The following is a 26,930-nucleotide window of genomic DNA, read 5'->3' as shown; positions in this document are numbered from 1 at the left end:
CTAATCCTCTGAGGCATCTATTATGTGTAATGAATTAACATCTCTCCCATGCATCCAGCATGATACTAGTTACATACCATTTTGGAGAGAATTAAGAAAACAGTGACCGAAATAATTTTCTGTGTTCTATGATTCAGACGAGGACTCCCAGTTAAGAAAGGCTGTGAGACTAGACTGGCAACTTGAGGATAGGACCATATTGTTTTCATCTTTGTGCCCCCAGTGCCTGGGGCATACTAGGCACTCAGTAAATGTTTATGAATTAATGACTGTTATCTTTTATTCCAAATTAGATTTAACTTTAAAAGTTAAAGCCCAGTTTCAAAAGGAGACAAATTCTATCAAGGGAGGCTAGGACCTTGAGACAACATATGCCCTTAAAGGTGCAGAGGTGATTTAATAGTTTTAAGAACATCATAGGGCTTCCCTGGTGGCGCAGTGGTTAAGAATCCGCCTGCCAGTGCAGGGGTCACGGGTTCGAGCCCTGGTCCGGGAAGATCCCACATGCCGCAGAGCAGCCAAGCCCGTGCACCACAACTACTGAGCCTATGCTCTAGAGTCCGCGAGCCACAACTACTGAGCCCACGTGCCACAACTACTGAAGCCCACGTGCCACAACTACTGAAGCCCACGCGCCGAGAGCCCATGCTCCGCAACAAGAGGTGCCACCGCAATGAGAAGCCCGCGCACCGTAACGAAGAGTAGCCCCCGCTCGCCACAACTAGAGAAAACCCACGCACAGCAACGAAGACCCAACGCAGCCAAAAATTAAATAAATAAATAAATTTATTTTAAAAATTAAAAAAAAAAAAATAACATCATAAAAAGAGGCAATATAGGCAGACAGCCAGAGTGGTTTGGCAAGTAGATAAAAGGGAGTATTCCTGGCCTACATTGAGAATGTGTTTTATTCAGACAAGTAGGCAATCACTGTTAAGGAGGTGAATTAACAGGTAATGAGGCCTCAACTTACTGTGTGCCACCCTTTATTAAGCTCCCATGAATACATGGGTTAGTACTTTCTCATTTTGTTTCAGTGGTCCATCTGTCTGTTCTTGCATTAATATCACTTGCAGCCAGGTGGCAAATCCTGACCTCTGCCCCCTCAATTCCCTTCTAAACACAAGAGACCTGAGGTTTATTTTCAAACGAAGTGAACTAGAGAGATTCCACATCTGGAAATAATGATAAAGAAGGGTGGGGGTAAGGCACAAGGTTGAAATCTAGGATTATGTGAAAGCCTACAAACTAAATGGTGAAGTCATTCCCTGACCTTCACCTGCTCTGGTCCAAGCCCGGACAGATACAAGACAATAAATCGGGCTCCAAAAGTGGTGAACAGCCCAAGAGCATATAGACCTGTTTTAGGGTTTCATGATGAAATTATACAGTGAAAAAGCCAGTATACCTTCCAGTGGTTCTACAGAGAAGACTACAGTCAGCAAGCCTCCTTCTGCAAGAGCTTCCAAGTAGGTGTTTACTGCCTCATTCTTAAATATAAAAACCCTGGACATTTGAGGAAAGCTTCCAAACTGAGACAGAAATAAGAACAAATGCTAGAAGAAACAGACAATGAAGGGAGCAGAAGAAAACGTCGGTAGAATCAAGATATCCTTACATAAAAGAGCATTTTATTGAACAATGAGACATAAATAGAATGCTATAAAAGTAAAAACAGGAGCTTTTGGAAATGAAAACTGTAATAGAAGGATTGAAAGGGAAAGTTAAGAAATCTAGAAAGTAAAATAACAAAGAGATGGACAACAGTGGAGACAAATAAGAAAACTAGAGTATTCATCCAGAAAGTGTAACATCTTAAATAATGGCTTTAGAAATATATACTAGAGAAAATGGAAGAGAAGACAGTATCTAAGGAATAATACAATCAATATTGCCAAAGCGAAAGGGATTTCTATATTAAAAGTTTCATCCCTTTCACTAGAAAACACCAGGGAAAAAGAAGATTCTGAAATGATTTAGAGAGGAAAGAATCAGTTTCCATACAAGAAATAGGAATCAGAATGGTATTGAACTCTTCAGTAGCAACAACTGAATTACATATTGCCTTTAAAGAGCTGATGGAAAATTGTTTTAAACACAAAATTCTATGCTTAGCCACACTGTCAATCAAGTGTCAGGCTAAATAAATGCATTTTTCAGTCCTGCCTCGAAAAACTTACCTCCCCTGTACCCCTACTCAGGAAATTACCAAGGATGTGTTCCACTAAATGATGAAGTAAACCAAGAACAAGGAAGTGTGGGATCCAGTAAATGGGGTCTAACACCAGAAAGAAGAAAAGAAAATCCTAGGTACGAGCTGTATATTCGGTGTAGTGGGCATCTAGTCTAGACTGGACTCGGAGGAGGAGGAAAGGCTCCAAGAAGTAAATATCTAGGAAGAAATCAATTACCTGAATGTTTGAACATTAAGTGACAAGTGACATTGAAAAAGGTGTTACAGATCTTTTGGTACATTTATGAAGAATTAGCTATTGTTAATTTATAAAAAATGAAGCAAGTGAGAAAAGAGGAAATTAATATTTGCCAGAAAAATTTAAAGTTACATATGGAAGAAAATGTAATTCTAGTACACAGCCTGGCTCAGCAGTTAGTAGTATTTAAATAGTCATCATAGGGACTTCCCTGGTGGTCCAGTAGTTAAGATTACATGCTTCCACTGCAGGGGGTGTGGGTTCAGTCCCTGGTGGGGGAGCTAAGATCCCACATGCTTTGTGGCCAAAAAATCAAAACGTAAAACAGAAGCAATATTGTAACAAATTCAATAAAGACTTTAAAAATGGTCCACATCAAGAAAAAAAATAGTCATCATAATTTGAACATTGAATGTTAGTTTAATAAAATTTCTAAAATTTTATTTTCATAAAATTTTATAAAAATTATAATAGAAAGAGATAAATACCAGAAGATACTAAAATACTAAAAAACTGAGAGTAGTTGCCTCTGGGAAGCAGGACTGGTGTGGAAGAGAGATAGGGCAGGAGGTTTTATTTTTAGAGTAAGCTTTTTATTGCTAAGTAGAAGACTTTCTAAATTATGAGCATACACTGCTTTGACTACAAAATTAATTTTTTATAATAAAATAAAGATACGATGTCAGTACCCAGAAGAACCAGAGAGATCTAGATTGGCCACAATCCTGAAGAACTGGGGAATTTATCATATCTATCAGGACTGTTAACTAATGAGATCATGCTTATACTTTTGGTCTACACAGGGCTTTTACTTTCCTTCTCATTTGGTTATCTTGACAACCTATGAGTATAGTAGGGCTCAGAGATTAATAACTAGCCTTTTCCTAAGCTTGTAAGTGATGAAGTTGTGACTCATACCAGCTCTTCCAACCCCAAGCCCAGGAATTTGGGCATGGTGAGGCACGGGAGCAGTATGAGAACCAATTTTCAAGGATGGTGGTGGGAGGCCACTGTGGCCTAGTTACAGGAACAAATCAGCAGACTAGTGATTGAAGCATCAACTCAGAGGAGCCTCAGCTGTAAGCCTGGTGGGACTGAACCGCTTGCGGATGAGGCTAAACACATATGTGGGGGAATTGTGGGCCAGCTGGAGATTTAAATACCTGGGTAGGTCACCACTCAGACTGCTTCAGAGCACTTTGCCAGAGAACAGAGGGCTTTGTACTGAGTGGGCCATTCTTTCCTGAATAGGCAAGTATTCCCATATCAGTTATTTGACTTTTTCAGCTGCCCAGAGTAAGGAACTGCTTCCTAATGTTGGGAAATTCCTCACTGTGTAGGTCTTCATAGAAGGCAGAGCCCACCTCCCAGTGTAAAAACCTAAAAGGTCGGATACTTGCTTTCTCAGCCTTCTCTGTGTTTAGGGCTTCAGCACATGACCTAGGCTTTTTGAATCTAGAGCTGATGGCACAGAGAATCGGGGACTGTAGAGAATTCTTTCTGGAAGCAGGGTAGGAGCAGCAACACCTAGTGGAAAAGGAGAGAAGTCAGCGACAGTGGTACGAATGATGGCATTCGCTGTCCAGGAGTGGTTTTGGCCAGGGTCCCAAGGCTGCACAAGGTGCTCACTGGACTGTTTCTGTGATGTAGTACTCACTCGCAGCCTTCCTTTGTTGTTTGTTTTCTGAGCCTGCTCTCCAACTTTCCCAGCAGCTCTGAACTAACAGTATCCTTTCAAATAAATTCCGTTTCTGCTTAAGCCGACTAGAGTTGTTTTCTGTGGTTGCAGCTTAGAAGCCTAGTTCATAACAGTACCTATATTAAAAAGACTAGTGTATAAAATTCCAAAATAGATGACTAGATTGGAAGAGCCTCAAAAGAAGGACCAGGTGTTTGATCACTGACTTTGCACAATGACCTTAGCATACACTGTGTAAACAGCTCTGAAAATGTGAGAACAGTGAGAATATACTATTGATTCATAATTTTTTTTAGTAAAAATCCACTCTTTAGGAGAACTGTAGGTTTTCTCATGAACTTTAACAATCCACAGGCCTACAGTAAGAACTTCTGTTTCCGTGTCATAAATAACCATTAACCTCAGAACAGAATTAGCACCAACATCTACATGCATATTCCAGTCCAGGACATTTTACAGTAATATGCTTTAAACTGCAGATTTATTTTTTCATATTGATCAAAACTGTATTTTTCAATCTTTGGAATATGAAATTTATGACTTTAGTTCCAAAATAGCTTCTGAAATGCATTGTCCATATTTTTAGTCATAATGCATGTGATTATATTTTATTGAATTAAAAATCTAACTGAGAAACAACTGAAAGCAGTGACCTAATTTTTTCCCTTAGCAACTTGGTCAGGTTCCAAGAGTGTGTGACTTGAAACGAATGCAAAATAGCAAAGACTAACTGTCCCCACTCTAATCCATTCCTCCCTCCTCCCATCCTCTCCATTGTCCCCATGTTGACACTCTTCCTTCTGTCTCGGTTTGGTTGAGCTGACAGTTCATTTTGCTTCTGTCTGTAGTTGTTTCCTCTTCGGCAGATTAGTCTGGATATACTTCCTAGAGAACAATGGAGCTAAGTTAAAGACCATTATCAACAGATCAGAGTAGTAGATATAGGTTTCAGTTAAATATGTGACATAGGTGAAGAATTAATCTCAGTTTCAGGAATGGCAGTTCAAAAGACTCAAGTTATGCATCTCTAATCACAATAAAATTTAGCTTACAAAACTTACTCAAAATTTTAACATGTAATATTTAAAATATTTAATTGCACATTTTATTTTAGAACTTAAACCGTTTTTCATATAAACTATAAACCCTTCACCTCTGACCCTCTACTCACACTTTTCTTTGGTTTTGTAATATCTTTGACTTTGTTCACTAAATGTTCAAATTCTACCCTTGTCTTTAAGACCAAACTCACATGCTACTTCCCTTGTTTGGTCTTAGGCATTACAAATTAAAAGTATTTTCTGCTTCTTGCAAACTTCTAAAACACTTTGATTATTCTTTTAGGTTTTTACGTCTTCTGACTTATTTTGAAATTAACCTATGTAACTGTTTCATTTCCTCTACCAACTAGTATCAACTATATTCTCTAAAGACAAGATCAAAATCTGGGTCATCTTTGAATCACCCAAAAAACCTAGCACAGGGCTTTGCTCCTGGTAGACTCTCAGTTATATATTTTGAATTATGTTTAGTACCTATGAAAACTGAGTAACTTTTTCTTTTAAAAGGGGGGGAGGGGTATAATAAATGTTTAACCCTAGAAGTTGCAAATCAAATGAAAGCAGTGAGCCTCAATCGAGGAGATAAATATGAAGTATTATTTATAAAAGTAAATTTAGATGTGGTCCAAATGATGTATAACTCTGTACTGTTAAATGCAGTTTTAAGTTAAATTTCAAGTAAAATTGTCTCATCAGCTCTTTACTTTGTTGGTCCATTGATATGAAATAGAATATCAATTGAATTTAGAATATTCTTGGAAGCCAGTCAAGGCTATTAATCTTTTGAAGCCAAAAAAGTTTAATCCAAGTATAATCTTACCTTTTGTGCTAATTATAATTTAGATCAAAGAACTAATTATGTATCTAAAATCTCACTAATAAAAACATATTTACAGTAATAATGCAAATATAATTCAAAATGTTAAAGTAACTTGGAAATTCTTATTCTAAATTAGACATCTTTTTACTTCTTATTTATCCTGTTTTATTAAAGGAAAATAAAATTGTAAAGGAGTTGCCATTTTCTTGTCTATTGAAAGTAGAGTGTTTATTCACTCTTATTTTATATACTTAGAAGACAGTGAGTGTAAATATTATGGCTTGTTATATGACTTTTTGAATGTAAATGTACACCAGGCACTTTGCAGTCATAGCAAGTGTTATTTTAAAATACATACAGTTTATTTGAAGTAAAGTCTATCAAATGTCTGTTCCTTTTTATTTAAAATTATGCGGAGTTTAATTAGAAGTCTTTTCTCAACACTAAGCACAACCTTTTTTCTGTAATACTGAAATTCCAAGGATGCCACAGTGAAGGGAAATGAAATAGAGGAAGATTGGTTTGGTTTGGTTTTTTTCCCCAACCCAAATTGTGTGTTTATTTCAGTCAGTGTCTAAGCAATTGGATTTAATTTGAACTTTATAGATATTAATCAGATAAAAGATGAAATGCTATACTCAGGTCAGTATGGATATGAACACAAAACTTTGAACAACAGTACTACTTCTCTGGGATAAGAAAGAGCTGAGCATTTATATTTTTTAAAGAGTATGTTGAATTCTGGCCACTTGGAGGATAGCAGATAGCACCTGCAGTGTATTCTGAAACAGAGATACTTGATTTCAGGTTAACATTTTTTTGAACACTGTTGCTATACAAGATGCAGTGCCAGGGAGAAGAGAATTACAGTTTTCAAATGCCACTGTGTACCTAGCAGGCACTTCAAATATGCTGATTCATGTCATCTCCCATTTGCTCAGAGAGGTTCGGAGATAAATAACAGTGCCCAAATTTAATGGTATTTTATAAACACCATTAGATGGGGTTAGATCTGTGTTCTAATCCTGCCTCTGCCACATACTAACCATATAAATTCTGTCCGGGTTCCTCAACTTGAGCTCGTTTATTCCTCTTCATAGAAGTGCAGGCACCAAGCACTGTGCCTGGCTAACAGTTGGGCTTTAACAAATGGTTTTAAAACTGGATTACATTAACTCTTAAGTAGACAATTTCTAAAGATAAGAATTGAGTTATTTTCCTTACACATCATTTGACAGCACAGTTCCAAGTTTCTGAAGTCTAAAAAAATTACCAGATTCAGACTTTTTTAAACACAATGATGCAATTGCAAGAAACGTCCAATGTTAGATGGCAAAACAGAGCCATTACAAAAAATGGTCCATAGAACTTTCTTTATGGTGGTGGGCTATTTGGTGTATACTCCCATTTTGCTTTGATTCAGTTATAGTTCCCTTTTCTCTTAGAAACACTAAGAAAAACGGCCTAAATTGTGGCCTTTTCCTAAAGCCCCAACTTATTTTTATTTTTCTGACTCTGCCATTGTCAGATTTTGACCTTCCTCTTATACCTTCTATTGCCAAGGAGTGCAGAAACTAATGCAGTCTAAGATGCAGGTTGTACCAGTACAAGGAAAATAGGATTGGGAGAGGGCATTATTAGTGAGTTAGGAGGGGAAATGACAGGAGGGAGAGCCTCTGTATTGTACAAGTATCCTGGCTTTTCAAACTCAGTGTTGAGATACATAGTTGACGTTTCTGCCTTAAAACCAAATATTGCACTTAACTCCTAAAATATCCAGAGTAGAAGGACTCTGCCCAGATACAAGTATTCTGTCTACTTCTGGTTTTAAAAGTGGCTGGAGGAAACTATTCCAGGAATTAAGGTAGATTAGATGTTTTAGCTATTACAGGATGCAAAACATTGAGCTAAGCTCTTTTTGTGTAAGACCTCCCTTAATCTTTACAATAGCTCGTATGGTAGCTGCTATCATCCTGCCTGTTTTAGAGATGAGATGAGTAACTTAAGTTGTTACTTCCCCAAGGCCACTTCTGCTGATCAAAAGATGGACTTCAAAACAAGAATTTACCGACCACCAACTCTATACACGGTAGCTAAGCTTCCTATATACTTTGGTTTTTTGGGGTTTTTTTTGGCCGCCCCGAGCGGCATGCCAGATCTTAGTTCCCCAACAAGGGATCAAATCCATACCCCCTGCAGTAGAAGGGCGGAATCCTAACCACTGGACCTCCAGGGAATTCCCTATACTTTGTACTTTAAAGAAGTTTATAGGCAGTGTGTTTGGTAACATTCATAAGTAAACCATTCCTTGTAACAACTTTAAATTTGAATGAATTTATTTCAAAAGCAGTGTATGCTCATTGTTGAAAAAAAAAGAGAATAGTACAGAAACATAGCCTAAAGTGTATTTTCACCTATTACCACTCCTTTCCCCAAATCCTTATTGATGACATGCTTTGAACAGTTTGAGTTTCCTTGCAAACCTTTGCATGTGTATGAGTGTGTGTGTGTATTTCACATGCATATCTTGTTCTGTTGTAATATAATAGTACCACACTATACATGTTATCCTGTGTCTCGCTTTTTACATACTTAATAAACTTTGGGAAAATTATGTCGTTACATAATAGTTACTTTATTTTAATAACTGATTTTTGTTTGTTTCTAAAAATGTAAGGATGCCCTGGTTGGATATTCAGATAATAAAAGTAATACAAAAGGTGTTGAAGAACCCTTCAGAATCACTACTCAGTGAAAAACACTTAACAAATAGTACCTTTTTATAAATATCTCCTGAAGACTGAATCGGAGTTTGAAGTGTTAATTTATGAGCCTGCTAAAACATGCAGTGAATATAAACTGACTAGAAAGTTCTTCCATCCAGCTATTTTTTCATATATGTAGATGAAAAGGAGTATCAATTCCTGTTATAAATTAACATGGGCTAGCCTCACTAAATATGTCTCCACGAAGGGGGTAGCTTTGATATATTAAAAGGCTTTGAGCTCTGGTTTTGTTCTCTCCACTGAAACATGCCTCATACTTAGCAGTGATGTGTCCATAAGACTTCGAGTAAATGTTTTTACATGTCAAAGTACTTGAAGGTGAAATATCCACACATCTGAAAGTCATGCCAGAAAACTGAAAACACTATTTGCACACTTACATGGCTTTGTTTTTAACCATGTTCCTCTTCAACCATAATAGACCCCTGAAGTGGGTTTGTTTTAATACTAAGTTTTTGCTGTCAGTGTTCCTTCCTAATGAAGTTTACATTGAAGAACAACGCTGGAACTTCCCTGGCGGTCCAGTGGTTAAGACTCTGCGCTTCCACTGCAGGGGGTGAGGGCTCAATCCCTGGTCGGGGAACTAAGATCCCACATGCCGTGTGGCACGGCCAAAAAAAGAAAAAAAAACCAATGCTGAATTTTGGAACCTGATTCACTAAACTATTTCTAGAAAATACGTGGGCATCACCTTGGTTTTCTAAACCTTGATATCTGTCTGAGCTTGTATCTAATTATGAGAGGTTCAGAAATGTATGATTAAATAATTTCTTTGTTATCTTCATGCCTCATCGTAAATTCTAGATTGATAGTTTTTTGTTTATAAGTGTAAAGAAAAATATTAAGTAAAGTCTTCAGTGGTGTGAACTCCCCCTCCTAACCTAGTTAAATAGAAGGTAGTAAGTACTAAGTTAAATAGAAGTAGATAGATACAGTGTCGTAAATCTGGTCATCATGATAGGTCTGTAAACCTGAGAGAACAGCAGCTGCCTGAGTTTTCAAGCAAATAAAGGTAACAATGGGACATTATGGGGGGAGGGAGGAATATAACCTGTTGATTCAAATGGATCCTTGTTATGGAATTAGCACTATGACTCCTATACTTTATTCATTTAGCAAACACTTATTGACTTCTTACTATATGCCAGACCCTGAGAGTAGAGAAATGAATAGGATAGTCCAGTGGTGAGTGCCAATAGGCAATTCCAGTGTCAGTGGTGAGTGCCAATAGGCAATTCCAGTGTAAGTGCCCTAATAGAGTAAAGCACTGAATGGTAGGGAGCACATAGGAAAAAGAGGAGCCTCAAACCTCAATATATAGGGAGTTAGGGAAGGAGAGACAGGGAAGGAGGGACAGTATCAAGAACTATACAAGAACTTTACAGAGAAGTGACCTGGAGAATGAAAGGAGTTAAGTAAATAAAGGTTGGAGATAAAGAGGCACATATCAGGCAGAAGGAACTGCAGGTAGCAAGGCCTAGAGATAAATGAGAGGGAGGCACTTTTGCCTGGTGCCGAGGGGAGGGGTTGCAGAGATAAGAGAGGTGTGGTATGGAGAAATGAGGCTATAGCAGCCGGCAGTGCTGTGTAATGAAGAACTTGGTGTACCATGCTGAGACATTTGGCTTTATCCTGAGCCTGTGGCCTGATTAAATTTACATTTCTGAACGCTCTCTTTGGTTGCAGGATGCAGAGACCATAAGAAATGTTCCAGAAATAGTGTTTTTATTTTAAATGCATACATTCTTTAAGCAGATAAAATCTATTAATTACGCATCAAAAATTACTAATTCTTTTTAAAAAGTTCCTTACTCTATTTATTTATTTATTTAGTAGAATTTTTTGAGCACCTATTTTTTGCCAGGCACTGTGTAAGCTCTTAGCTCACATTATCCTCTGTGGTAGGTATTACCTCCATCTTACAGATAAACTGAGGCTTGAAAATATTGTCACCTGGGGTTACAACTAGAAAGTGTTAAGGCCTAAATTTGAATCCTGGTTTTTCCAACTCTAGAGCTACTCTTTCCCATTTGAGGGGGAGAGGGAATATGATCTCTGTAAGAAGAAATCATCTATGAGGTACACTGTTTCAAAGGGAGTACACGATTATATTGAAGAGATAAAAACCAGTAGATATCAAAAAGTTTTCTGAAAGTCATAATTACTTGGCTCTACCCCAAGAGCTTCGGACTTTTCCTTTATTATGATAATGGAATTAAGGATACTAGCTTACTGTTTTGTTACTAGTGGGAAAATGGTTTAAGAATAATAAACATGGTATAGGTATAAATGGGTATTTTTTGTTTTTAGATAAAGAGGCATAAACTTCTGAGTTTCTCACGTAATAAGTACTAGGACTGTGTTTATGTAGCATTTTAATAAGTGATCTGTGAGAGAAAAGTGCACAAACATTTAGGTTGTCACTGACCCTTTCTGTTCCCTTTATGACCTTTGACTTGCTCTGCTGTCTTAAGATTATGCTCCCTTCCTACCCTCTCCTACCCCCGCAAATCCCCATACTTGCTTTTGAATTAGAATACACCAGTACAGTGGGTGCCCTCTTCAAGGGAACTTAATTATAGTAATAGCTGCCATTTATTTGATGTTTATCGTAAGTTAATGTGCTAGATGCTGTGTGTATATTTTCTTATTTAATCTTCAAAATAACCCGATGAGGGAGATTTTTAGGATTAGGAAACATTTTTCAGTTGAGGAAACAGGCAAAATTTCATACATCACACAGCTAAAGGGAGTTGGGATTGGGTCTCGGATCAGTCCGACTCTAGTGGTGTATCTTGGCATCTCTCTTCCAGTAAGATGCCTGCACGTGAGAACGTGTGTTCAATTTCAAGGAGTTCAGGCATCCTGTAGGTCCCAGAATTAGATCCCCTCGCATTTTAGTGTAGCAGAGGCTTATGTATAGTGTCTGTGTCCAGAGAACAGACATCCCCTTGAATGCTTCTCCCTTTCATTATGCTATTCTCACCCCAAAAAACACTTAAGCACAAATATTAAAAATGTCATATTAGAAATGTTAATTTATAACAGACATTAAAGAAATATAAATCTATATTCAACTAAGTATCTTAGGAATTCTTAGTCTTTTTTTTTTTTTTCCTTTCATGGTGTAAAGAGAAATCTTCAGTCTTTTGTCAGTTGTTGTCTGTGTGCCTTAACCTCCTCCTTTAGTTACTAAAGTTGTTCTTTAGACATTTTCAGCTTCTTTCGCATCTTTGTTTTTCCCTTTCACACAGCTTGGCAGAGCTGTAAGAGTAAAGAGTACAAGCACTCTTTGTACATTTTCACACACAAGTTACATGAATCTCAGTGATTGTGTCTTTCCCATCAGAAGGGAGTAATGTTCTCAAAGCAGCGAACCTTCTCATTTCCTTCCCAATATTTGCTTGGATTTTGTGGTCATTGATTGATTTTATATTGAGCACAGAGGGAAAGAACTCCTGGCACCTTCCATAGCCTGGTGTTTTTTGTTATTTTTTTTATTATTTGATTTTTTGAATAGGTAATCATTCAAATGGAACAGAATTCAAAAGGTACAAAAGGGTCCTCAGCGAAAGGTCTCCTGTCCTCTCAACTTTTTGTCCCCCAGCCCCTCAGTTCCCCTTCACAGAGGCAACCAGTGTTATCAGTTTCTTGTATATCCATCCAGATAGACAATCCAGAGATTGTATTAGAACATAACTTTTAAAATATACTGAAAGGGAATTTTAAAAGATATTTGGAATGGATCTATAATACTAGTAATGCTTTCTGGCATTTAGCTATTACAAGAAAATCTTACAAGGCTATTAAAAGGGGCAGAAGTTTGAAAGATATACTTCCACATAGATAAATATGTTGCACTTAAGTCTCTGCCTGTATGTTAGTGCCCTTCTACCCAACAGGGACATCCAGGTTCTGAACATTAGCCAAAAGAGTATAAGAAATAAAACCCAGAAAAACTCAGCCTACTTTTTTTTTTATAATGAAAATAGTTTTTAATCCAGAGTTATTTTTCCCCCAGCTTTATTGAGCTATAATTGACATATAGCATTGTGTAAATTTAAGGTATACAATGCAATGATTTGATACATGTGTACATTGCAAAATGTTTACCACAATAAGATTAGTTAGCATATTCTTTATCTCACATAATTAACATTTTGTTGTTGTTATAGTGAGAACATTAAAGCTGTGCTTTCACAGCAACTTTCAAGTATACAGTACAATATTGTTAACTAGTCTCCATGCTTTACATTAGATCTCTGGACCTTATTCATCTTATAACTGAAAGTTTGTACCCTTTGACCAACATCTTATTTTCCCTGCCTCTCAGCCTCTAGAAACCACCATTCTATTCTCTGTTTTATGAGTTTGATGTTTTTTGATTCCATGTATAAGTGATATCATATTTTTCTTTCTCTGACTTATTTCACTTAGCATAATCCTCTCAGGGTCCATCCATGTTGTTGCAAATGGCAGGATTTCTTTCTTTTTATGGCTGAATACTAGATATAGATATAGATTATAGATATAGACATCTCACATTTTCTCTATCCATTCATCTGTTGATAGACACTTAGATTGTTTCTGTGTCTTGGATTGGCTATTGTGAATATTGATATGATGAACATGGGAGTGCAGATATCTCTTCAAGATAGTGATTTCATATCTTCAGATATATATACCCAGAAGTGGGATTGCTGGATCATATGATAGTTTTATTTATAATTTTGTGAGGAACCTCTCTACTGTTCTCTGTGTCTGTACCAATGCACATTCCCACCAGCAGTGCACAAGGGTTCCCTTTCTCTCCAACCTTGCCAGCATTTGTTGTCTCTTGTCTTTTTGATAGTCATTCTAACAGGTGTGAAATGATGTCTCATTGTGGTTTTGATTTGCATTTCCCTGATGATTAATGATGTTCAGCACCTTTTCATGTACTTGTTGGCCATTTGTATGTCTTTGGAAAAGTGCCTATTAAGTCCTTTGCCCAGTTTTTACTCAGATTGCTTGCTATTGAGTTGTATGAGTTCCTTATATATTTTGGATATTAACCCCTTGTTATTTATGGCTTGCAAATATTTTCTCCCATTCCATAAGTTACCTTTTTATTTTGTCAATTGTTTCTTTTGCTATGCAGACACTTTTTAGTTTGTTGTAGTCCCACTTGTTGATTTTTGTTTTTGTTGCTTGTGCTTTTGGTGTCATATCCAAAAATACTTGCTGAGACTGATGTCAAGTAGCTTTTTCCCAGTGTTTTCTTCTAGGAGTTTTACAGTTTAAAGTCTTTAAGTCCTTAATCCATTTTGAGTTAATTTTTTGAGTGGTATTAGATAGGGGTCCAGTTTCATTCTTTTGCATGTAGGTATCTAGTTTTCCCTGTACCATTTATTGAAGAGACTATCCTTTCCCTCACTGAGTATTCTTGGCTTTCTTATCAGTCCTTTTTTTTTTTTTTTTTTTTTGGCCAAACTATGATACACCTTTACCTGAATTATTGATTGCAGTTCTTACTGCTCTTCAGAAATGTAGTAACATTAGACATGTTCTGAGAAAACGCAGCTAAAGCAGATCAAAGAAATGAGTACTATGGCAGACTAAAAATGATTAGGATTGTCCAGTATGTCAGAAAGGATATTGCTAAGATGCTTATAAACTTACTGTGACCCCTAATGATCCTCACCTTCAGGTATTCATACCATTATGCAACCCCCTCCTCTTAAGTGTGAGTGCAACCTAAGACTTGTTTCTAACTAATACAATATGGCAAAGATGATGGGGTATCACTCCCATGGTTACATTAGATAATATAAGACTCCATCTTCATAGTAGACTTACACTAGAGACTTTTTACCTTGCCAGCTGTGAAGAAGTAAGCTACTATGTGGTGAGATGGCCTGTTGAGTGGACCGCATGGCAAGAACTGCAGGCAGCCTCTTGGAGTTGAGTGTGAACCCCGCAGCTAATAGCCAGCAAGAAGCTGGGCCTTTAGTTATACGGCTGCAGGGAAATGATTTCTGCCAGCAACCCAAATGAGCTTGGAAGCAAATTCTTCCCCAGCCTTCAGATGAGAATGTAAACCCAGTTGGCACCTTGATTGCAGCCTTAAGAAACCCTGACTAAGGACCCAGGTGACCTGTGCCCAGACTCCTGACCCACAGAAAATATGGGATGATATGTTTGTTGTTTTAACCCACTAGGTTTGTGATAATTTGTTACATAGCTATGGAAAAAAATACATTATTTAATCTTCTGATTTTCATAGGTTAGAATGGTTTAATATCAACAATTCCATGTGATTTAACTTAATTAGGGGAAATCAGTAATTTAAATCTAATCTATCACAGAGCCTTCAAGGTGATAACCAGCCACACCTCTAATAAAAGACTCAGTTCAGGAAAGATGGTGCTATTAGCCACAGTCCCAGCTGCTACAACTGGCTGGAGGCTATAATTGATATTCTCATTGTAACTACATTACTCAGAGTTCAGTCAGGGAAGCTGAGCAACTCTGACTTACGGGGCAGGGGAATTATTATAGGAATTGGGCCTTACACAATTGTGGAAGAAGCTGGGGAAGTGAAGGTCTGAAAGGGAGAGGAGTTAGACCCAAAGGAGTTAATAATCAGTCAACCTGGGAAGTCAAGGACATTGAGCCACTAAGGTGGAGCTGCAAAGGGGGAAGCGTGAGGACAGTGGCAGTTGTATCCGTGGATCTGCAGCCAATCATCTGGTGGTTGCCTGGGGCCAGTATTATCACCAGGGCTGCAGTTGGGAGGGAGAGCTGGATGCAGAGCTGAGGAGAGCAAGGACAAGCTAGAATCTACGGGCACCTCTGTGTCTGCCTGTCACCACATCTAGCTACGGTGACTTTTTTTGTTGTTTGTTTTTGAGTTTCTTTGTTGTTTTTTTTTGTTGGTTTTTTGTTTTTTGGCTGCGTTGGGTCTTCGTTGCTGCGCGTGGGCGTTCTCTAGTTGCAGCAAGCAGGGGCTACTCTTTGTTGCAGTGCACGGGCTTCTCATTGCTGTGGCTTCTCTTGTTGCGGAGCACGGACTCTAGGCACACGGGCTTCAGTAGTTGCGGTGCGTGGGCTCAGTAGTTGTCACGCACGGGCTTAGTTGCTCCACGGCATGTGGGATCTTCCCAGACCAGGGATTGAACCCATGTCCCCTGCATTGGCAGGTGGATTCTTAACCACTGCGCCACCAGGGAAGTCCCTACAGTGACTTTTAGAGAGTAATGGCTGCTGCTGCTGCTTCCTTTCAAATCACACATTTCTGTTTTGGCCAACTTTAGCTTAGAAACAGACAGGGATGGAGATCGTGGAAAAGGGTTTTAGCTTAAGCAACTTTAAACAGTACAGGTCAGCACGGTCTCCCTCTTCCATCACCCAACCTAGATTTTCTTCATGCTTTGCCAACATTTCAGCAGGTCTAGATAGCCTGCCAGGTGAGATGACCCAGACCTTCATCCCAGAAGTATCTGCAGTTGCCCAGCCTCCGTTATCACTGAGCAAGGAAGCACCAGAAGGTACTGCAGTTGAGTCCCTCGGATTCTGGACGAACACCTTCCTGCTCCTTTTGTACTGCCCTGAACCTAGCGCCCTGGCACAGCACTCTCAGTATCCACTCTCACCGTATTTATATCCAGGTCTTGTAATTCCTTGGGTGTGTGTGCTTTCTTCCCAGAACAGGGACTGTACTTTCTCTCCCAGAATGTGATTATGCTTGAACAGATCCTGATTATTGGTTTGGAGCTAGTGAGAGGAGGCAGGGGCAGATGTTGAAGAAGACAAACCCTGTCTTTTCAGGCACCTCCAGGGTCTTCTGGCAAGAGAACACTACTGTCCTCTAGCAAGGAGTTGGGAGGTGCTGCTCCTCCCAGCCCGGAAAGTTCAAGTGAATCTTGGGGTTTAGCATTCCTAGCTCATCCACCCAAATATCCCCCTTCCAGGTTTCTGTGTCCACCTGTTCCTATCGAGACCCAGATTTTGTCAGAGGTTTGCCAAGACTTTGCTCAAGTCTTCTTTGTAGTTCTGATATCCTTAAAATTAAATCTTGAGCCTGAGTTTTGGCAGTCTTTTCTGCAGCTGCAGGAAATAAGGGTCTCTTTGAGCACTGATCTAGAAGTTTCCTGATTTTGACAGAATTCTTAGACTTGAGGGGTGACTAACTGTCATTTTCTTTTTTTCATGACTTTTCATCCAGCCACATCAGGTCCTTCGAATTACTAATGTTTCCATTCAAGTTCAACCACTACTACTGAACTAATACTTCACTTAGTGAAAAATCTTAGTATTGTCATGCTGCTACAGGCAAGGGTTATCACCACCCCACTTGTCATTAGGAATGGGGTCCTCTTCACCATCTTACCAGTGAGTGATTTAGTTCCAGAATCTCACTCAAGAATCTTATTTCCTAGGGCCACTTATCTTACTATCATAGTGTGGGTGTCTCCTCTCATTCCCCCATAACCTGTGCTGAAACAGCCTAAAACAAAGGCTTGCTTGCAGGTAGTTTATTTGGTAAGGAATCCCATGAACAAGAGTGAGAATTGGGGGGATTGAAAAAGGGGAGGAAGGAAAGCAGCGTAAGAGTGGGCCATTGTGTTGGTTACCACTGGAGGCTACTGGGCTTCAAGCCTACCAGGATCCTTGAGGAGTTTTGTAGAATCTTCTTCAGAATGGTCCTCCTGAAGGATAACAGAGAGGAGCCTTTATCCAGCCAGCTCTCAGATGTTGCAGAGTCCAAGGACTAGCAATGAAAAACACTAAGGCATAGATTGACTTGTCTTCTAACCCCCATGTCTGATGCTTATTCTCTGCCTTGGATCTGGAATTCTGGTTGCCTTTTTAAAATAGATGTGCAGGGATGATATGTTGATGGTGGTGTTTTAGAAAGCAAACCTTTCGGCTGCGTGATCATTATGGGTTAGAATACTGAAGGGACAGAGAGAGTGGGAAGCTTTTCTATAATTAATGTGTGAGGTACTGAGTATTTGAACCAAGGTGGTGTTAATAGGAATGGAAAACAAAGCTAATCAAAGAGCATTTTGAAGGAAGAATCAGTAAGAAACATTAACTAGTTTGTTTTGTGTGTGTGTATGTGAGAGAGAGAGAGAAAGAGAGTTGGCACAGCTGATTTAAGATGTCTTGCCTAGAAAAAGGATAGTGTTCATGGACACATTGGCTCCCCAATATTATTTAACCTAATCCTCAGAACTCTGATGGGATTATTTCATCCTGGATGTGAGGAAATGAGACTAGCAGAGGGTGATGTGCTTTGATCCAGTACAGGCTGGTAGGTGAGAGCCAAGAGTTAGTGATATAATTACCTAAATTCAAAGCCTTATATGCTCTTCCTGCTACTTCATGCTGCCCTCACTTCCCTCTTGTTTCATAATTCCTTTCCTTAGGATTTGGAATCAGTCATGTACGGGTTAGTAGGAAAGAACTGAAACAACTTTTCTCTCAAGCCTATTTGCACTTGAAGTTGTAATTCTAACTCTGGTGCCACTGAAGAGTCACTATGCCTGCTCTAAGGCCAGCCTTCCTCTAACCTTATTATATTGTTTTATGTTGCATGGCAAGCCATAATCTCCTCCATAATTCCTTTTCTTTCTTCCCGCTTGTCTGTTTCTTTCTTCCTCTTACCACCTCAAACCCAATATGAAACTTTAAATTTGGAAGCAGCTTATACATTTCCTGTTGGATATGAGCCAACGAAAAGGTTTCCCACTGATATTGGTGAAACATGTATGAGGGTATACCTAGGAATAACGAAGAGTATGAGAGTGGCAGTAAAGACAGATGCTGACAGTGTATTATTCAGGAAATCTGTCAACGTTGAAGTGCATTTTAGTAATCAGAGGAACACGAAGAGGAGAAAAACAAAAATGTTCATAATAAAAACAGAAAGTGGTCCTATTTAACATGCAGCAGTAACAATCATTTGTATTACTAAATGTCAAATTAATTTGTTTCACTTCTTTGTATTTCTGCCTTGATCATTCATGTTATATAGCTCAAATTTTTGAAGAGAGGCATTTTTGCCACCGTTAAAGATTAGAAAGAAGATATTCTGGTGAAAGACAATAGAAGAAAGGATTTAAAAAATTGGAGATGGATCTGTAAAATGGGGTTATCACACAAGCAAAAAGAATTGTAAATTGCAAGAAGACAGACTTCATACTGTCTGCCAACCTCACAACAGCATCGTTGAAAATCTGCTACCTGAGCAAAATACATGGGCATCTTTGAGCCATTACATGGCTAGGCTACAGATGAGTTTTTCTGTTACAAGGAAATTGTTAAAAGCTTTGATTCATCCAAAAAGGTGTATGGGTTATTAGTCATAGCTGTGTGACAACCACCAGAGAATCTCAGTGGCATTTAATAAAAAACATGTATTTCTCACAAATTTCCAGGTCAGTTGAAATCACAGATTTAAATTTGCAACCCTGGAGTCACTCTGATTGCCACCGTGGTTGAGTAGGGCTGGTGGCTCTGTTCCCACTGCTGCTCATTTTCCTCCTGGGACCAACAAACTAGCCACAGTGTGTTCTTCCCGTGGCAGTGGCAGAAGGTGAGAGGGCAAGTCTAGTTCCCAAAAGTACTTTTGAAGCCTTTTGTCACATCACATTCACTAACATTTAATTGGCCAAAGCAGATCTCATGGCCAATTCCAAAGTCTTGGGGCAGGGAAGTACACTCTGCCCGTGGAGGTGGCAGGGCACGGGGATCAGAAGGCTGGTAGTAGTGAATATGTCTAAACAGTAATCGAGCACGTGTGGGTAATAGTCTAATAAGCTCCAAAATTCTAGTTTAAAAAGATAAAGTAGCCATTCTGACTGTGTTGTTTAGTTGTCTTTAAAGAAATATATGTACTGTTTAATCTGTAGTTAGGAAATGGAGTCAGTCAGCTGTACAGGGGAAAAAAGAGAGAGCGTGCCCTCTGTAAGTTAATTAGTATCGAATGGGAGGAAACAAACCTGACTTCCATATATCCTGAAACTGGCAAAGGGGAAGGAATTTTAGCACAGTGCTACTCAAAGTGTGTCTACAATGAGATAAGTACAGAAATTGAGAGTATGAATTTTAAATCTTTTGTAGCAATTTGACATTGCCATAGTATTTAAGCAGTGTTTTTACTGAATTTTACTAAAGTATTGGTCCATGGCAGATCAGAAACTTAAAAAGAGGCAAAAACAAAAAACTGTTCCTTGACCCAAGATAGTTTGAGAAGAGCTAAGATAGATTATGACTTTCAGCTCACTAGAAATGAATACCTGCACTGCACATAAATGGACCTTGTGATTTATACATTGGTCTTTTGGGATTTGGGTTATTATCACTTTGTCACCAAGAATCTGACCATCTTTCAGTGTGCTAATAATGTTTTTGGACTTACGAGACTGGTCCAGATTTTACCAAGGAAATGGCATTGTGTGAAGCCTCTTTGCATGTTACTTGCTAGCCTTTCCCTGCCAGCATCCCTTTGGCCTTGCTGCTACAGTATTTACATTTTCATTCCATTATTGACAAGCTTGACAAAAGGCAAATTACCACTAATTGATATTCTTTGCTATAATATGAAAATGCTAATTTTGACAAAATTAGATAAATCTCTTTAAAATATACGTTCCAACTTTTTGGGGGGGGGAACCTAATTGTCTTTCTTTTACATTTGTGAGTTAATATTACCATGTTTGGTATATTTTCTATTCATGAGAGAGGCAGTTCTAAGTGAAGAAGTTCTGATGAGCATTGATTAGTAGAAGACCTAAAGTTAGAGGCATAAGAAGGAGATGGAAAGAGATTTATAGGATAGAAGGGAAGGGAAGGATGTGTTTCATTAAGTATGACTTGTCCTCTTCCTAGCTGTATGACCTTGGCAGATTAATTAATCTTTGTGAGTCTTAGTTTTCTCATCTGTAAAATGGGAATCATAATATACCTTCTTCAAGAAGAAGTGCTAGGATTAAATATTATCTAAATTAAGCACAGAGCTTGATACATAATAAATTTCAAAAATGTTAGCTATTATGTTTGTTTTTAATTAATTATTTACCAGGTGTCAGGTAGATAGATAGAATCAGAGATAAGATGGGGCCACTACCAGGACTTCCCTGGTGACGCAGTGGTTAAGAATCCGCCTTCCAATGCAGGTGACACGGGTTTGAGCCCTGGTCCAGGAAGATCCCACATGTCACAGAGCAACTAAGCCCATGCGCCACAACTACTGAGCCTATGCTCTAGAGCCCGTGAGCCACAACTACTGAGCCTGCGTGCCACAATTACTGAAGCCCGCACACCTAGAGCCCGTGCTCCTCAGCAAGAGAAGCCACCACAATGAGAAGCCCACGCACCTCAACGAAGAGTAGCCCCCTCTCGCCGCAACTAGAGAAAGCCCGCACGCAACAATGAAGACCCAACGCAGCCAAAAATAAATAAATAAATAAATTTATTTTTTAAAAAAAAAGATGGGGCCACTACCCCAAAGGGAGCACTCAGTCTGATAGAGGATTCAGACAAATATATCAGAAAGATGAACTAGTATGGGAGTTTAATGCTATTACAGAGAGAAACACAGGGCACCATGGAAACTTTTAGGTAAGAGGAACACCTGACTTTTGACTTAGGCTTTGGGGAGCGGGTTCAAGATAGGCTTTTGAAAGAGGCAATATCTAAGCTGAGCCTAAAAGATGTGGAGGAGTTACGAAGGAAAATTAAGAGCATTTCAGAAAAATGGAACAACATATGTAAAGGCCTAGAGGTGAGAGAGTTCGGTAGAATTCTAGGAAATTGTAAGTAATGCAGTATGACTAGAGTACAGAATATGAACCGAGTAGGGGCTGGAGAAGTTGGCAGAGGCCAGATCATCCAAAAAACTGCAGTTTGGATTTTATCTTGAAGTCAAGCTACTGAATAATTTGTTACATATGTAACAAAGTTGTGTGTGTGTGTGTATATATATGTGTGTGTATATATATATATGAGGAGGGAAGTGCTAGAGGAGGGAGGAGGAAGGGCTAGATTTCCCAGAGGAAACGAAGTGACTTTTGGATTAAAGATGTCTGCAGAATATCCATGTGAACTCTGGGAAGTTAAGGAATGAGTCTGGGAAGTTCAAGAAATGAGTCTGGATGTCAGGAGAGAGCTCTAGGTTGGACCTTGAAAGACATAAGGATACAATGGGAGTTAAGGCCATGGGGACAGGTGACAGTACCCAGGAAATTGTGCAGTAGAAAGAGCTTTGTAATTACAGCACTTGGCAAGTAGGTACTCCAGAATGTTCGAATGAAGGAAGAATATCATCAAGGATACGGTCTCATTTAAATCTCATATAATAACCCTGAGTTAGGAATATAATCCCAGTTTTACAGATGAAAACATTTCAGGCTCAGGGAGGGTAAGTGATTTGCCCAAAGTGACTTTTCTGCTAAATGGTCAAGCTGGGATTTCAAGTGAATTTGATTTCAAAGTCCATTTTTCCTATCATGTCTAGCTTCTTTGTAAACCTCAGAAGTTTAAACATATGATGTTATCTTTAATTCCCTTTCTTCCCTCTGCCAATATCCTGGTTTTAAGTAGGATTGTGACACATTTTTTTTAAAAAACCACATTTTCTCTAATTTGCCTGGCTTTGTCCCCAAACATGTCTACCAGATTGCCTTTCCTGTCATGTTGACTCATACTACTTGACTCCACTTCAGTGCCTGCTTTGAAACAGCAGACTGACAGAAGTCCTCCACTGGCTACTGGGCGAGGCCTGTCCCCCTCAGCTTGGCATTCAAGGCTTACAGTAAAATCTTGAGAACTGTTCAGAACTTTTCCATATTTCCCACTTCTCATCAGCACACATTCATGCCTTTGGTTTGTTTACATGCAGATTTCATTTATAAGGATCTCATTTTAATGTTTAGATTAAATAAATTAATCTTTAATCTTTAGATTTAATTACTCTTATGCTTACTCTGTTATTTCTGAAAACGATTTTATCTTTGTGGCAGAAAAAGCTTGGATGTCATCCTACCTTAGTTCCATACCCAGTGTAAGGGTTCTTGGTACTCTACCCATAATGCGATGAGCTAGCCTCCTGCCTTTTTCTAGAGGGATCCTTGAGGGGAGGTAAGGAGAGCAGTTCTAATTGTTAGAAATTTCTTAATAATGAGTCAAAATCTCTCTTCTTTTACCATCATGTGTTTCCCAGGACTTGCCCTTGCAACCACAGAGAATGGGTCATTTCTTTTCTGCCTCATGAGGTTCCATCAAACATTGAAAGATAGCTCTTATGTCTCTCCTTGGGTTTCTCTTACATAAATCAATAATAATCTTGTTTGTTCAGAGCTTTTCTTCAGTAACAGGTCTCAAACTCTCCACTGTACTTACACCCTCCTCTGAGAATTCTGGAGTTTTGTCATTGCCCGTCCAAACACAGGGCTCAGAACAGAACACAGCACCCCACAGGAGAGCAGTACAACATTATTCCTTTGATTATGACTCTATGCTTGTATCTTAAAAGCCTGAGATTGCTTTAGTTTTATAGCAGCCATGTCACATTTTGCATTTGTTCAGTTAACATGCCCAGATATTATCTTTAAATAAGCGGTTATAGTTAAGCTAGCTTGCCCCTATCTTCTACTGTGCCGTTGCTTTTCTTTAATCTAAATATAGAACTTTCTGATTTTTTTGGTTAGATTTCATCTTCATTTCGATCCATCTTTTTATCTAATTATGATCATTTTATCCAGTATATTTTTAACTGCGTTTCCCAGCTTTAGGTCATCTCAAGACTTTGAAGCATTCTTTCCACAACTTAATTCAAATTCTTGATTAACATCGGAAAGACAGAGACTCTCCACCCCATCCTGGGAGTTAATCAGTGCTACTTGCAAATGGTTCTGTTAGCCACTGTTCTGTCATCCCTCCACATCTTTTTGTCTTATCTTCAAAGATCTCATTTGTACATTCAGCAAATTTTTATTTAATGCCAACCAGGTGGTAGAAGGTGCTAGAGATACAGTGAAGACAGCGGTCCCCGTCTTCTGTAGCTAACGGTCTAGAGACATCATGAAGTGTTTTGTTAAATGCTTTGCAGAAATCAGGTTATACAATTCTCTATGATATTCTGCTTATCTGGTACCATATCAGAAAAGGGGAGGAAGCATTACTTTTTACAAACTCTATATTGGCTCCTAATGATCTTATATCACCTGAAAATGGGGATTGTTATCTTTCTCTTTTCACTTTTCATAGGTTCACAAGAACTTTGAACTTTGGAAGTCTCCAGGGTTCACTGCTGCCCTTTCTGTCTTTTACTACTCTATCTTTTAAACCTCTGAGCTCATTAGAGAGCAGCTTGTTTAGCCATATTTTTGTTGTTGTTGGTGGTGGTGGTGTTTAAACAACCCCCCCATTATTGGGGTTCTTTTTTTATTTTATAGTAAACTTAGTTGTGAAGAATTTCTGTCCAACTTTAGCCATTTTCCTTTACACAGTCTTTGTCACTCTAATTTTACTTATATTTTATCTTTGTATTTTGAAATTATCTTTCCTAAGGAAAATAGATGACTATCCTCAGATTTTCTTCTTCTCTTCTTTGAGCTCTTAAGGTGCCATAGTCACTTTCTCCAGGATCCTGGTCCTTTTCACTTAAACCACATATTTCTTTTTAGTTCACCAGATGAACAAAAACCTGCAGTATTTTATCTGTATTCTGAGGGATTAAACTATCGACGATGCAAAGTGTTGTTTTTTTATTAGAATAATACAAAAAACAGATGTCCTCATAGTTCCTAGAAGATAGCTCACCTGTCTTACCCCCAAGGGTGGATTCTCTTATCAGTCAGGTGTCATCCAAGCCTTCCTCTTGCCAGTTCCCACAACTGTACCATTTCTACCTATTCTTCTTTCTTTCCCGTTTGGTCCAGTGCCCTCCACTATAATGTCTTATACAAATTGTTGAGTTGCACATAGATGTTTATTTTCTTAAACAATTATGAGGGTTCCTTGCCTTTTTCTATGGATCTATCTTTATGGAACAGCAGATTTCCTATAGATGTCATAATCTATTATAGTTACCAATTGTTACCCCATCCCACCAAGTCTTGGTGATTACCATGAGATTTTATTTATCTCCTTGTTCTTTTTTACCATTGCTGCTTTTCAGGTTGGTGTCTAACACACTGATGTTCAATAAGTAATATTTATGATTAATCTCAAGAAGTATTTGCCTTCTCTTTTAGGCTGTGAGGATATCATTGCTGAAAGCATCTCATTAGATACCTTAATTGCCATCCTCAAGTGGAGCTCTCATCCATATGGCTCTAAATGGGTACACCGACAAGCTTTGCATTTCCTCTGTGAGGAATTTTCCCAGGTCATGACTTCGGATGTTTTTTATGAACTCAGCAAAGACCATCTGCTTACTGCTATCCAGTCTGACTACCTACAGGTAATCATTTATACACCTCTCAAATTCAGTGTCATTCATAGGTGCACCAAGCAACCCATCTGTGCTCTGTTACTCTCCCATCTAGGGAGATCAGCCCACCTAGGGATGCCCTCTTCATATTTGTACAGCCACAGCCTTCTAGCTCTCTGGCCCTTTGTGCACTCTGCCGCCATGATTCAGCATTGTGAACCGGCCCAGGTCCTAACCAACCACGCCAAAGGGGTTGTGACAGTAGGCAAAAGGCAAGGTCAGAAGCATATCCCAATGGTGACTCTCTTGGCTTCTGTTAATAATAGATTCACTGTAACGGTTTCGTTTATTTGGTGAAGTATCAGAAGATACTTAGTTTAAGCGGCACAAAGTAAGAATAATATTCAATTTCTGACCTACTCAAATGCTTATAAAAACTCAGTGTGTGTGTCCTGCTGAAGTATAATAATGTTTTCAACTACTTATTTTTAGTTAGAAGTACTTTTAAGCAAATTCTTGTGCCCTTGACTTATATGTCCTCTATAATTAGGTAATTTAAACTAACAATAGATTTAAAATATTGTAAAAAAATACTTTCAGGTAGAATATGTTCAAGCTTTTTTTTTTTCTTTTTTTTTCTTTTTGCATTGGCTGTATGAATTTTATGCTAGAAGCTGTACAACAGTTTTAATGTTATGAAGTCATAAACTCATTGAGCCATTTCCTGTTTCTTTGTATTTGTACCAGAAAAATTATGAAATGCTTCCATCTCAGTCAGAAATGAAGATTTTAAAAATCCACTTAGCATCTGTGTTTTTCCTTCATATATTGCTTTGATTGCAGTACAAATGTTGTCATAATTGGTTTTGATTTATTTAGGATCTGTGTTCATTAACCTTATTTCACTGTCCTGATGCAGACATTATGGGAGTTAGGATTTGTCAGTTCTCTCAATTATTGTTTTTAGAAGCTTTGCATTTCTTCTTAGAAAGTAAAAACCTTGGACAGCAGCCTAGATTTTGCCCTCAGATTTTAAATAAAGTACAGAAGAGGGGCTTCCCTCGTGGCACAGTGCTTAAGAATCCGCCTGCCAACGCAGGGGACACGGGTTCAAGCCCTGGTCTGGGAAGATCCCACGTGCCGCGGAACAGCTGAGCCCGTGCGCCACAGCTACTGAGCCTGCACTCTAGACCCCGCGAGCCACAACTACTGAGCCTGCACTCTAGAGCCCGCGAGCCACAACTACTGAGCCTGCACTCTAGACCCCGCGAGCCACAACTACTGAGCCTGCACTCTAGACCCCGCGAGCCACAACTACTGAGCCCGCGCTCCACAACTATGGAGCCTGCGCGCCTAGAGTCCGTGCTCCGCAACAAGAGAAGCCACCGCAATGAGAAGCCCGCGCACTGAAATGAAGAGTAACCCCCACTCCCTGCAACTAGAGAAAGCCCGCACACAGCAACGAAGACCCAACACAGCCAAAAAAAAAAAAAAAGTACAAAAGAATGAGGGACACATTGCCATTTCACAGACAGTGCTTGAGGGGTCCTTCACCAGTCAGTAGCATACTTTGTGGAGATTGTAGTGTCTTCTGCCAAAACAAGTTGCCATAGTTGTTTTTTTCTGCTCCTGCAGGAGATATCGGTCACACTGTATCCTTACACTTTTACTTTCATCTGTTTATCTCCATATTGTCCCAGAAAGAATTT

At 38.9% G+C, this 26,930-nt stretch overlaps 1 protein-coding gene across 2 annotated transcripts in view; it reads left to right on the top strand.

Annotated features, from left to right (window-relative positions):
• The window catches only part of BTBD7 (BTB domain containing 7), an 85,475-nt gene that overhangs the window by 39,267 nt on the left and 19,278 nt on the right, over positions 1–26,930 (top strand). Inside the window, exon 4 of one of the 2 annotated variants that reach the window (XM_057539162.1) lies at positions 25,043–25,251. The exons of the other annotated variant lie outside the window; for it this stretch is intronic. Coding sequence (XP_057395145.1) covers positions 25,043–25,251 — 209 coding nt within the window. The remainder of the gene's footprint in view (positions 1–25,042; positions 25,252–26,930) is intronic. 2 annotated transcript variants of the gene reach the window in all.

The sequence above is a fragment of the Balaenoptera acutorostrata genome (genome assembly GCF_949987535.1).
Source record: "Balaenoptera acutorostrata chromosome 3 unlocalized genomic scaffold, mBalAcu1.1 SUPER_3_unloc_1, whole genome shotgun sequence".
NCBI classification, from domain to species: domain Eukaryota; kingdom Metazoa; phylum Chordata; class Mammalia; order Artiodactyla; family Balaenopteridae; genus Balaenoptera; species Balaenoptera acutorostrata.
The sequence above is the reverse complement of the archived record's forward strand: the minus strand, read 5'-3'. Positions and strand labels throughout refer to the sequence as shown.